At 44.6% G+C, this 13,932-nt stretch overlaps 1 protein-coding gene across 1 annotated transcript in view; it reads right to left on the bottom strand.

Moving 5' to 3' along the window:
• Positions 1 to 3,234: 3,234 nt before the first annotated feature.
• NELFB (negative elongation factor complex member B) overlaps positions 3,235 to 13,932 on the bottom strand; it is a 529,115-nt gene continuing 518,417 nt past the window's right edge. The window contains 1 exon segment of the mRNA XM_044058168.1: positions 3,235 to 3,506. Coding sequence (XP_043914103.1) covers positions 3,375 to 3,506 — 132 coding nt within the window. The 3' untranslated portion in view covers positions 3,235 to 3,374.

Below are 13,932 nucleotides of genomic sequence, written 5' to 3'. Positions count from 1 at the left end.
AGGAGTCACTTCTTGAAGACTGACTGCTTCACTTCTCCTTCCTTGGACATAGTGGAAACACAACCAGAACAACACTGTCCAGGAAAAAAATACATTAAAGATAATAAGAAAGGCCACCAAAAAAACTATCTATTAAGCACACCACACAAAAAGGTAAATACAAAAAAGTTACCCTACTATCTTTTCTTAACAGACACGCAGAGAAGGGACTAGAGGAGAGGTCTCTAACTAAAATGACTATCTCCTCTAGCCAGAGGAGACATCTCTAACTAAACTGACGAAACCACTGAAGGGAAAGGAAGGGAAGTAGAAAGGGGGAGCCCTATAATTTAAATGAGCAAAACCAGAAAACGAAGACAAACCTGCTAACTTAAACAGGTTCTGTAAGTATAAACTAAAGTTTTAGAGATGGGATAGGGGTTGTAGGCCTTGTGGAAAGCGACGGCCGAGCACAACAGAACTCAACAAGCAAAAACACAGAAAATTAGCACAAACTATTAAAGTCCAAATACACTTTAAATAGCAAAACAATAATGTTGTCAAAAACTTATTAGAATAATAGAATATTATGACCAAAATAAATTCACTTAGCCTGAGCCCAGTTAGAAGCACCCAATCTAGTTTAGCGGCAAACGAAATCTGGGTAATCTTCCCTAGGCATTATGGGATAGGGTATAGTCTCGAGCTAGTGGAATCTCTTGAGCTGTAGTAATAGGCAGAGTCAGAACAGAGCGCTCGGTTCCGAACCCCAACTACCAAGAATGAAGGCTAGATGGGACAACACAACATCTAAATGTTTAGCAGCAGAGGATTAACTAACGCTATAGTTGCTAGGCCAGGTTTGGGAAGAGTGTATAAAAACGTTAAAGATGGAAAACATTGTACATTTATCTGCTGTTTTAGGGGCAGCTGGTTGTCAAGAAAATTACAGGCAGTGACATCTTGTAAAGCTGACAGAAATGGATCAACAGCTCATAGTATGTTTTGAGAGACTGAGAAACGTCAGTGTTTTCCCACTGAACACAAGGACTATTTCCAGAATGTGCCAGAGAAACTCCTACAGGGAGAATCAAACTGAGCTCTCCTCAGAGTTTGAATTAGAAATCTGAGAAAAAAAAAGTATTTGTCCCTTCATCTTCCAGTCCAAATTCAGAATCTTTAATCTCTTCAGGAAAAAAAGGTATCCTATTCTTTTACTAGAAACTACCTAACAAGGATCAGTCTGAATTAAACCCTGAGCAAGACTACCTAAACTACTCCTAAGGAAATTTTAGGAGTAACAGATGACTTTAGTTCTCTCTAATTTTTACAGGAAAAATGGGGCCAACATTGTTATTAATGGCAGCAGCAGCTTCTCCAAGGATAGTCAAAACAGAGAAATCTTCCCAGTTGCCTCTTCCACGAGCAACAAGAGGCTCTCCCATGCCCACTCTGAGGACCCAAAAAACTGCAGAGGATGTGACTAACCCCCAATCCTTAGTGGCTGTAGGTGCTACACCAAAAAGACCGGGGATAAAAGAGTGGTCTGATGAACAAAATGGCCACAAGACAGTCACCCACCTGCAGTTAAGGCTAATTGCTTCACTGCTGTTGTGGTAAACGCCGTTTAACTTTTTCTTTTTGTGGCTGGATGGACAGACAATGAGACCAGTAGTTTGTTCTGTGGTCAAGCCAAAAATGGTGCTCTTTCCCAGGGAAAACAGATGGTAAAAAATAAGTCTTTAAGTCACTTTATTCACAAAAAAATGCAGTAAAAAGCACTTTACAAATTTGCAAGTCCCAAAAAGTAAAATAAACATTTTAACCACAGAAAAAAACATGTTTTCAATTACTTTAAATAACTTTTAAACAGACAGGAAAAAGTGTGTTTGTTTAAAAGTACAATACAGTCTTGTGACTGTCCATTAAAATATATACATATTTTTTTAAATGAAGGCTCCCCCCAAAAGGGAACTTATCGGCCCCAGTACAGGAACAGCACAAGCAGTCGATCCCCTACCTACACAGTTTGTGGTTTAGTAAATGCTGTCCTACATGACTTGGGTCCTGTATACCTTGAACAGTTGGAGTTTTACCGATTAGCCATTCCCTCTGATTTACTACTCTGGGGCTGCTACAAGTTCCAGCGGTGTGGCTTGAACATCAAAGGACTCAGACTTTCTCCAACATTGCTCAATAACTTTGGAGCTTATGAACTCAATGGCTTTGGAAGTCCCCAAAACTGAATGCTTTCAAAGGATCTCTTAGGACTCACCTGGTATAGCTTGCATTTTAACCTTCAGTAAAATATATGGCAATTTTATCAAACTATGAATTAAGTACTTTTAAGTGGGTCTATTAATATGTATATGCACATCTGTACGCCACCTGGTTTCACTTGAACTTTAATTCAGATATACACATAATTTTGCAAGAATTTCTCATCTACCATCTCAGACTATACACACACACACACACACATATATATATATATACACACACATATATATATATATATATACACACATATATATATATATATATATATATACACACACATATATATATATATAAATAAAACAGCAAATACCTTGACTCAGGGATGGGAGTTCTGATTCTCTCTATTTCACTACCTTGGGACTGCATTCAAAACAGCTGCTCATATACTTGAACATAATGCACCATCTAACCTACTGAGCCAAATACCCCTTCTCAGTATGTCCAGCAGTAGCAGATTAGGGGTTGCCTCTTCAACTTGCCATGAAGCCCAACCACCCCTAAGTGCTGTCAGATAATATTCAGTGATATTATGACAGTTAAGACAAATAACTTTGTCTCTGGGCTACAATTCAGCTTATCTGCATACATCTAAGATGCAGAAGTCATACTAAACTGAAAATGATAAAAATGCTGAGGTGAAACAATGGGTGTAACTTGGCAGCTGCAACTCAAGTTGGTGATGGCAGGAATGTGACAGTTTGCACAAACACATTTGAAAATCCACTGAGGTTTAGCGACTGGCTTCTACTAATGCTGCTTAAGGCAAATAAATCACATCCTTCATAGAGTATTGTAGTTCAGGTAGCAATATCCGACAGCAGAGCAAACAAATTCCTACTGTCGACAGCAATACTCTTGACACATGGATTGAAGACAGCTGATAGTGTACAGTTGCCATACATCACAGATTAACATAGAACAGTGACATAAAAAATTCTCTACTGGTTTTCATACTAGAGCCTTTCAAAGATGCTCTTATTTCAGTCTTTTTATTTAAAAATAAGTCCTGTTTAAGAAGAAAGTACAGTGGGGCTTGATTTAAAAGGTGCACTGCTGCAGTCTAATATCTCGCGCACATCTGGACAGCTGATGTGGTATGTGGAAACTGGCAACAGTCAGAGAGTTACAGGAGTGGGTACAGCATGTAGTGGCAAATCCAATGATGGGGCTTCTGTCACTGGGCTTGGCTTTTGCTGGTCCACTTTTTCACACAGCTGGTTGTACAACTCCTTGACAGCATCACTGCTCTGTAGAGAGAAGGGAAATTACTGTTAGGTATTCAACATGTCCAGAAACTTAATGGCTAGTGTTTGCAACTTTGCAAGTGGCATAATATTTAAAAAGTTATACTACAGTTTTGAAAGCAGTACAGGAAAGCATTATCAGTTATTTCTAACACAAACTGCAAGATTTTACAGTTTATAGAAAACTACATCGCCAAAGGTAGACAAGTAGGGGTAGTGCTTGGTAAACCCTAACTGTGACATTTTAAGCAACAGCAACATTAGAAACAAACACAGAAAAGATGAGAAACAATGTTGGACAAAATTCACCCTTCAAGGATTGTGATGCAATGGCAGAGGAACTTATACATAATGTAACCAACAAAACAGAAAACACTGAACCAAATACTTGGATATGGAAGGAAAACAGTATGCAGACGATTAGCACCTCTATATGTGGTGTGCGCATGTCTGTCCTAAATTACATTAAGAAACTTTTCATCTACTCACAAATCAAAGAATTTAATCCAACACATTTAGTTGAATAAAAATACATCTAAAAGAGCTGTGTAAAATCTTACCATAACAGTAGATGCCCTTCTCTTCACTGTTGGCAGGAGATCCCTTACGTTAAGAATGCAAGGACAGCCCAACGTCCAGACAGTACACATAGCCTTTCAATCTTATAGGCACCATACATCATATATGTGCTCCCAGTGTAAGGCATAGGGAATAAAGGTGACATGCAGATGCAAACATTCAGAATTGATTTGTCCCAGGAGGAAAATAATACCCTTATGGACAAGAGAGAACATGTACATCCAGAAAGACAGACAAAAGGAAGCAAGGGCTTCTCAGCCAGGAGGGCAACAAGAGTTAGAAAGAGGGGGAAGAAGGGAGGGACCAAATACTGGAACAATGAAGAGAAGGACATTCACTGTTATGGTAAGATTTTACAAAACTGTACTATGTTCTTCTATCACTGTTACAATAGTCTTAAAATATGGGAGAGTACAAAACCGAAGAAAGTTGGGAGGAGGAAGGCACAGAGCAGCCATCTACAAAACCCATACAGATTAGCCCTGGCAAAACCTGCCCTATCCCTGGAAATAACATACAGTTTATAATATTTCGTGAAAGTATGAACAGAGGACTAAGAAGCAGCATCAAAGATGGAAATGGAGTCTAAACTTTTTAAAAAGGCACCAGAGGAGTCAACCGCCATAGAAGAATGTGAATACATTTGCCATAAAAAACAAAAAGAAATGGTCTTAGGATGAGATGGTTTGCATGGAATCTGCCATACCCACAGTCCTTGGATGAAAAGAAAGAAAAAGTTGCTCAGACCTGCAAATTGCCTTTGTTTTTATCCAAACACCCAAGGTGCCCATGTAGATTCCAAGGTGTGACTAACCTTCTCACTGGTAAGCTGTGGAGAAGGAAAAAAGGAATGAACGTGAACAGACTGAGTAAGGGACAACTCATTAACCACCTTTGGCATAGGTTCATAGGTTGGTACTAGGCTGTCAGCCCTAGGGCCTATACAAGCCTAGCCATAACAATTCCCCTGGCTATTTCTTCCCACACTATTTACTTCCCTGGACCAATGTCTAGCAGGATGACTGACGTGATCCCCGGGGTGAATTTCCTTTCTCCCATCCAATCGTCAAGGTTCCTTTTGAAGAGGGCCAAAGAGGCATTCTGCTTGACATGTATGGGCAATCTATTCCAGAGTCTGGGGAGTCTCTGGGTCAGGAACCTATCCCTCCAGCATGTTTTGTTTATTGTGATGACAAGGTTTAGATCCCTGGAGCGTGTGGCTCTGAGGGATTGGGATTTCTTTAAGTGTAGCATGTCCAACAGCTCTGGGTTTGACATGGCCTTGTATGTTAAGCAGAGATCGCCTCTGAGTAGACTATATGCGACAGAGTATAGCTGGAGTTTTTTTAAGGCGGTCAGCGTAGGGCATCTGCTTTAGGCCTGTGATTCTTTTAGTGAGGTATTTCTGCGGCCTTTCCAGTTGTTGCAGATGTCTTGAGAGGTACATACCAAACGGGGAGTTGTATTCTATAACGGGTCTAATGAGGGATGAGTACAGTGGGACAATGACCTCCTTTTTTCTGGATGAAAAGCCCTTAGTAATGAGGTGTGCCACATAGAAGGATTTCCCGACTGTTGTGGCGATGTGGTTATCAAAGGTGAGACCACTGTCCACCTGTGTCCCTAAGTCTCTTATCACACTTTCGGTGTTTAGTGTACTGCCACCTATGTGGTAAATCAGGAGTACATGTTTTTTCCCAAAGGGGATAACTATACATTTCTTAGCACTGAGCTTGAGCCCATGGCTCTGGCATCAAGCATCTGTTTCTGTAAGGCCCTTTTGTAGAATAGCCACATCATTTGGGGATTCAATAATGGCTCCCAGTTTGCAGTCATCTGCAAACTTTGTTAGCCAGAGTCCCTTAGTGTTAGCCTGTACTTCAGAGAAGTAGATGCCAAACAAGAGCAGTCCCAGGACTGAACCCTGAGGTACTCCACTTGTCACTAGTCTGGAGCTGGATTTGGAGTTTGCTACTTTTACAATGTGGGTTCTGTCAGTAAGCCAGTTGGCAACCCACTGAGTGACATAGGGATTAATGCCCAGTTTAGTAAGTTTATCTATGATTCCAGAGTGGAGGATGGTGTCGAAGGCCTTGGCAAGGTCCAGATAGGCTGTGTGGACCGCCTTACCCTTGTCCATGGCTCTGGAGACGGATTCGAAAAAGTCAATCAGGTTCAGGAGACAAGATCGGCCCTTCATGAACCCAAACATTCCCTTCTAAGGAAAAGACAGGGTGTCCACTCTTTCCATGACTCTGTGCTCTTGAGCAGATTTTTTCTTAGGGTGACTTCTTTTTCTGCAAAAATGAGTACATCGTCTAGGTGGGAGTAGATTTGAATGCCCTTGGTTCCTGCAGTAGGCTATGGCTGGAGCAAGGCATTTGGTGAAGACCCTGGGTGCAGTGGATAAACCAAAGGTCAAGACAGTAAACTGAAAGTGAGAACAGGCCCAATGAAACACAAGTAGTTTCTGTGAGAGGGTTTTATAGGGATGTGGAGGTAGGCCTCCTATGTGTCTAGAGTGACCACTAACTTCTGTGCTGACAGTAGTGGAAGTAGGGTTTGGAGGGATAGCATTCTGAAGGATGGGACTTCTAGGAAGAGATTTAGAAAGGACAAATCCAGGACTGGCCTTCATGACCCATCCTTTTTTGGTACTAGAAATAGACTTGAGTAAAAGCCTTTTCCCTCTTGTCCTGGGGGGTAACAAGTTCCATGGGTCAGTATATCTTGTATAATGTCTGAAATAAGGTAAAGCTGTATTTTTAGTGGGAATGGGATCCTCCGTAAGGGGGGCCTTTCTTTCCAAGAAAGAAAGTATCCCTCCTACTACTGCCAGGACCCAGTGATCTGAATGAATTGTTCTCCAGAAGGGCAGGCAGTAGGGGAGACTGGCAAGGCAGTCATGCATTGTTGGTGCCATTTCTGTCATGAAAGGGGTGTCTGGGGGTAGGAAGAGAAGAGACTGGTGTGGTAGAGGTCTGCCTCCTGGTTCTTCTCTTATACCTGGGAGGAGGAGGAGATAGCAGTGGAGGGGGTTCTTCTGACATAGGTGATCTTAGCTGGATAGTTTCTGTAGTACTTTGGTATAGGGGTTCTAGAAGGTGTTTTCTATCTTGAAGCTCCTTGCTTTTCTCCTGAAAATTCTTAAACAGTTCAGCAGACTGCTTCCCAAACAGGATGCTGTGGTCTAATGGAGCATCAAAGATTTTGGATTTTAAATCCTCAGGAAGGGGTTGAAGATGAAGCCATGAATATCTGCGGAATACAGAGGTGGATGCAGCAGCTCTAGCAGAAGCCTCTGCTGCATCACACATCTGATTGTCTGGCCACCTGGGATGCCACGGACAGTTTTGATGCTACCTCGGTCTTGTTAGGAGAGTCAGGCAGGGAGGAGTGTTGATGCTTGGGATACCAAGTCCAAGATATACCTGATCATATGGGTTTGGTAATTAATTCCTCTGAAGGCTAAGGTGGAAGAGGTGTAAACTTTCTTCCCTACCCTGTCCATGTTTTTGCTGTTCTTGTCAGTAGGCAGAAGGGATGAGGATGGCATCAGTTTTGACTGCCTGTCTGGAGCTACAGCAATCACTGCAGGGTCTGCCAAGGGGGGCTTCACAAGAAATTTGTGGTCCTCAGGCACCTTGTAGAAACAATCAGGTCTTTTAGGAGCAGGTGGTGGAAAATCAGGATTTTTAGATGCTGATGTAAATGCATCCAGGTATGCAGGAATGGCACATGAAGGAGATTCAATTTGCAGTAGCTCAAAATACCTTTTTTGAGTTTGTCATTTGGGAAGTATCCCATTTGAAATATTCATACATTTTAGTTATGGTCTCCCCAAAAGTCCTCAAGAGGACAGTACCCTTCTATGGATTTCTCATTAGGTGAATAGTATTCTAGACAAGAAGCTATCTGTGCTGAGTAGATAATAGATTCATCAGATGATGAAGACAGAATTTCTTACTCTTCTTCATGGGAAGTGGGAGGGAGTATAGAAGTAGCTGAGGAAGGCCTTGTGCTTAGCACTGGGATAGTGGTGGGGCGGAGGCCGAGGGCCTAAAATCTATAAAGGCCTGCATCAGGGACTGAGTAAAAGATTGCCAGTCAGGAAGTCCCTCAGCAGAGAGAGATAAATGTTTACTTTTTGTTTTCTTTTTAACAGAGTAGATTTGGAGAGGGCAAAGGCCTACTTTTCAGGGGCTTGAGCTAAAGCAGAGGCTTCAGATTCTGGCATCCGAGATGGGAATCTGGTGAATCCTGCTTCCCCTTCTACTTCAGTGGAAACCGACATCAGAGTCATTTCTGTGGACGTGCTGGCTGGTACTTCAGAAACGGCTACCTCAAGGGGAGCCGATGAATTAAACTGCTCTAACGAATGTCCCTCAACCCCTATATCGGTGGTTGGCAGGGGGTCCGAAGACAGAGGCAGAGGAAGCAGGCTGTGAAACATTGGCCTTTTTCCGAGCTGGTTCCACCTGGGTGGCCAACTCCGGATCCATTCTAAGCGCTATTTTTTTTTTTCAAGTCTCTGGTTTTCCAAGTAAAGATTAAGAGTGGCCAGACGGCTTCTAAGTGTTTTAGGGATGAAATATTGGCAAATGGTGCAGGCGGTATGGTTGTGTTCCCGGCCTAGATTAAAAAACCGCAACGGTCATGGGCGTCTTTATGTGGAATTTGATGTCCGCATCGGCATTTACCGTTCTTAGTGGACATCGGCTAAAAAGGAACAAACAAATTAAGCTCAAGCAGTAGTAACTGAAAGAATTTCCCAACGGGGTACTTACCTTTAGATGTCTTGATAAGAACAGAAGCAATGCGATTGATCAGACGGTCAACTGCGGCAGAAAAGTTCTGAGGTCTGTGATGCAGCCATCACATTTAAGCCTCCTATTTTATGGCCCTGAGTGTGCCATCTCATGCACCAACAGAAGCAACCAGGCTTAAGCTTTTGTACAGGAGTGGACATTTGGGTTGCTTGAGGTGGAGAATCCCACAATAAGAATACTGCAACATGGGAATAGAAGGACATCAGGAACAGCTGCAGAGAGCCTAGGAGACTCCATCTGCAGAAGCTCACAGTACCTCTTCTGTACATCAAGTACCCAAGCACAGTCCCACATGAAAAATTCCATCATTCTGGAAATAGTGTTACCAAATGAAATCTCCTCAAAAGGAGAATCAGGATGGACAGGCTACTTCCTCAGACCTATAAGTCTAACGGAGAAGGAATAGGAGAGGAATAAGTGACTCCATCAGGATCAGAGGAATCCTGCTCCTTAGGCCTCCCTAGGAGGTGGAAAAGACGAAGGAGGAGCAGAAACAGAAAAACCCTGGGGAGGCCTCACAGCACAAGAGTATTAAACAGGCCTTGAGTGAAGTTATGGCATTCACTCTGGGGATCTTTAGGAGCAGGCGAGATGTGTTTAGTCTTTTCCTTCTAAAGTGGGACATCAGCCTTACACAATTTAGGAGGCTTTGACCTCTGACGACACTTTATAATGGTAGTCAGAACCTCTTCCCTCACTAATATCAGAGGAACACCCCTAGGCACTTCGGTAATTATCAGCCGTGGTTCCCCCTGTACATTTGAAGTGGATGTCTGCAAGGTCCCCATGGACATGTGTTGAATCCATGATGGCCTCTAAAGTGGTCCTGGCAGAAAAATCCGAGAAGAAAACCAGAAGACCCTCTGGGCTTTCACCTGCTTGAAGAGAGATGTCTGGTGGAGACAGTACAGTCGAAGAAATGGACCAAACTTTGTTGGTCTTTTTCTCCCAAACGGCTAAGCCTTAGGCCAGGAAGATCCTTCCATAGTGTCTTTAGCCAGCAGTTCTCCAAGTAAATCATAAGGGAAGAAAGTCAACTACGCAACGTCTTTAGGAAAAAAGCTTGACCATTCTCACAAAAAGAAGTTATGTACTCACCATAACGTTCCATCTGAGTAGGTAACTTCATTTGTCAGCAACCTGTGGGTATCGGATCCGACCTCGGATCCAAGCCGGCAGCTTTCCAAGCTAAAGGTCTGAGCTCTCAGCTCCTCCCCCTTACCCATAATGCCCTGCTACCTCCCTCAAGTCCTCAGATCGAGTTTGCCATATTATCTACCAACAACAGTCAAACATACTCAAAAGAGAAACACTAACCTGATGCGTGACAGAAGGAAAAAAAACATTCCACCATGAAACAGGCTAGGGGGAAGGAGGGGGGGGGGGTTGGTTGCTGACAAATGAAGTTACCTACTCAGATGGAACGTTATGGTGAGTACATAACTTCTTTATCTGAAGTAGTTAACTTCATTTGATCAGCAACCTGTGGGACAGAGTCCCCAGCTACCAAAAACCTGGGAGGTCCTCAAGGAAGGATATTCCGGAGCACTGCGGAGCCAAAGGCTGCCCTACCTCTGGATATCAGATCTAGCTTGTAATGAGAAATGAAGGTATGAGAAGAGGCCCAAGTAGCCGCTGAGCAGATGTCATCTAAGGGAACCCTTGACCAAAATGCTGCAGAAGTAGCCATAGAACGGGCAGAGTGAGCATGAACCTTCAAGGGTTCTGGCTGACCGGAAGCTGTATATGCATGTAAGATGCAGTGGGATATCCATCTAGCTAATGTAACTTTCATAATAAGCTTGCCTAAGGACGGCTTAGCGAAGGACACGAAAAGCTGCTCCGATTTGCAAGAAGCAGCTATCCTATGCAAATAAAATCACAATTGTATATGCACATCCAACAAGTGCAGTCTGTATTCCCCTTTGTTCTGAAAGTTGGGGAAGAAAACAGGCAAATTGATGGTTTGATTAATATTGGTCTCAGAGGCTACCTTAGGCAAGAATGAAGGATTAGTCCTGAGAGAAACTCTGTCCTTATGGAAGACCAGGTATGGGGGTTTTGTACAAAGGGCTTGAAGCTCAGATACTCTTCTAGCCGATGTAATTGCAACCAGAAAGGCAGTTTTCCAAGGTAAGAATTTTAAATCAACGGAAGCAGCAGGTTCAAAGGGCGGACCAGTTAGCGCCTGAAGAACTAAGGTTAAGTCCCATGGGGGAACCACATTCTTGACCGGAGGTCTTAACAGGAAGGTTCCTTTCAAAAAGGTCTTGCATATCTTAGCGGAAGCTAAGGTACCAAAGGTTGTCCCCAATGTGGAAATGAGAAATCGCAGCCATCTGAACCTTAACAGTAGAAGCACAGGCCCCTTGGTGAAAAATTTGGGACAGAAATTCAAGAACTGCTGGAACGGGAGCTGTAAAAGGGTTCAAATTCCTATGTTTGGCCCAGATGGAAAAACGCTTCCATTTACTCTTGTAGATCTTCCTGGTAGAAGGTTTATGCGCCACTACCAGAATAGATTTTACAGAAGATGAGATACCGGGAGTCCTAGCCATTAGTGGAACTGGATCAACCAAGCTGTGAGCTTGAGGTCGCCCAGGTTCAGAGTTTGCAATCCCAAAGGATGAGAGATCAGATCCAGAATGGGAGCTATGACCCAAGGAGGAGCTATGACGTGAGACCGCAGGTACGGGAACCAGATCTGGCGAGGCCAGAATGGGGCTATGAGGATTATTTTGCTTCCCAACCGATGAGCTTTCTGCAGAAAGTTTGTCATTAGCGGAAGAGAAGGATAAGCATAAAGAAGACCGGGCGGCCAAGCAGGAACCAGAGCATATCTGGGACTTTCCCCCAGTGGGGGAATTAGAGCGAAAAACTTGCTGAATTTTGCGTTTGAAGGAGATGCGAAGAGATCGCAGCAAGGCTGATCCCATCTGAGGAAGATCTGTTTCGCTACTAAGGGGTTTAGAGACCACTCATATGGTGTGAGGATAGAACGACTCAGCTTGTCCGCTAGGATGTTGGACCGACCTGGAATGTGCGTTGCTATCAGAAAGTGGTTGGTGGTAATCACCCATTCCCAAACTCTCATAGCCTCTCGACAAAGAGGGTAAGACCTGGTTCCTCCCTGTTTGTTAATGTACCAGACTACCGCCATGTTGTCTGGTTGAATTGCAATAGTCCACAGAGGAAGAAGGTCCTGAAGGGCTTGCAACGCTAAAAGCACCGCCCTCATCTCCAGGACATTGATATGCAGAACGGTCTCTACAGGGGTCCACGTGCATTGGACGGTTCTGCCAATGCAATGCCCCCCCCCCACCCGAGGCGAGAAGCGTCCGTGGTCAGCGTGGTTTGGGGTTGAGGCATTACGAACGGTCTCCCTTCTTGGAGCTCTCGGGAATGGAGCCACCAAAGAAGGGAGTTTCTGAAAACCCTGCTTAGGGGAATTGGTGAATCCAATGGGTGAAGGAGGAGGGACCATTAGACCTGAAGGGTCCATTGAAGGACTCTCATGTGTAACCGAGCAAGTGGTGAAAGGCTGATGGCTGCCGCCATGGATCCTAGGACTCTCAGGAATAATTCTGCGGGTGGGGCTGGGGACTGTAGCAGCGCTATTACGTGGAGTGACAAGGTGCGTAACCTGTCCTTTGTCAAAAAGGCCCTGGACTGAAGTGTGTTTATCCTGGCCCCTATGAAATCCAGAACCTGAACAGGATGAAGAGATGACTTCTTGAAATTTATGGTAATGCCTAGATGATGGGCCAAGAGTAAAGAATAATTCCTGGCAGAACAGAGTAGATGCCTAGTGGGGGCAGTGAGGAGCCAGTCATCTAGGTACGAGAAAGACCTGAATTCCCTGAAGTCTCAGGTGTGCTGCCACAACTGCCATGACCTTGGTGAACACCCAGGGGGCTGTGGTGAGGCCGAACGGAAGAACCCTAAACTGATGACTGGCCCCTAGCCAAAAGCAGAGAAACCTTCTGGATCGTCTGTCCATGAGAATGTGGTAGTATGCATCCTTGAGGTCTATGGAGCACATCCAGTCATTCTCCTGCAGGAGGGGGAGAATAGATTGTAGAGTGACCATCTGGAATTTCTCTTTGGCAATGAACAGGGTCAAAGTAGAAAGGTTGAGAATTGGCCTCAAGTCCCCCGTTTTTTTTGGCACCAAAAAGAACCTGGAGTAATTGCCCGACCCGGACTGCTCTGGGGGGACGTGCTGGATGGCCCTTTTTTCTAGTAATTTCTGTATTTCTAAAGCTGCAGCCTCCCTCTGATTGGGTAGAACATCGGGGAGGCGCTTCTTTAGCGGGGGAAGTTTCAGGAAGGGGATAGAGTAGCCTCTGGATATTATTCAGAGCACCCAGCGATCTGTAGTAATGGACTCCCAACTTGCTAGATGCTCCAAAAAATGCCCTCCCCGACTGCCTCCAGAGAGGGACAGTCGGGCAACCCCTCAGGGCTGCTGCGCAGGTTGGTCACAGAAGGGTTCTCTCTACCCAAAATTCTTCGGCGCCCCTCTGCCTCTGGGCCAGCGTCCACCTTGTCCTCCTCTGCCTCTGAAGGACGAAGGGTCCGAAGTGGGACAGGACTGCTGAGACTTCCGGAACCACATCTTCTTTTGTTCTCTCTGGTTCCTTGAGAAGGACCTTTGAGGAGCGGAGAAGCGGATTCCGAAGGCAGACAGCGTCTTCCAGTCTTTTTCGCTCTGGAGTAGCATGCCGTGGACGGTTTTGCCAAAGAGCGTAGAACCGTCAAAGGGAGCATTTGCGAAAGACGCCTTGAAGGGTTCCGCAAAGTCGCAAAAACGGAGCCAGGCATGGTGCCGCAAGGCGACCCCCCTGCTCCGCTGGCCCTAGCTGCCCCCTCCGTGGCATGGGAGAGAAGCCGCATAGAAGTGTTTGATATTGACTTTAGAGTGGCCATGCGAGCCGAGAAGGTCCATTTGTCCTCGGCCGCCATGGACTCCGAGGGAGACCCAACGTATTCCTTTATTAGATCCCGCGGAAGCCTAATTA

The sequence above is a fragment of the Protopterus annectens genome, chromosome 16.part0 (genome assembly GCF_019279795.1).
Source record: "Protopterus annectens isolate FY-2018-M chromosome 16.part0, PAN1.0, whole genome shotgun sequence".
Classification (NCBI taxonomy): domain Eukaryota; kingdom Metazoa; phylum Chordata; order Ceratodontiformes; family Protopteridae; genus Protopterus; species Protopterus annectens.
The sequence above is the reverse complement of the archived record's forward strand: the minus strand, read 5'-3'. Positions and strand labels throughout refer to the sequence as shown.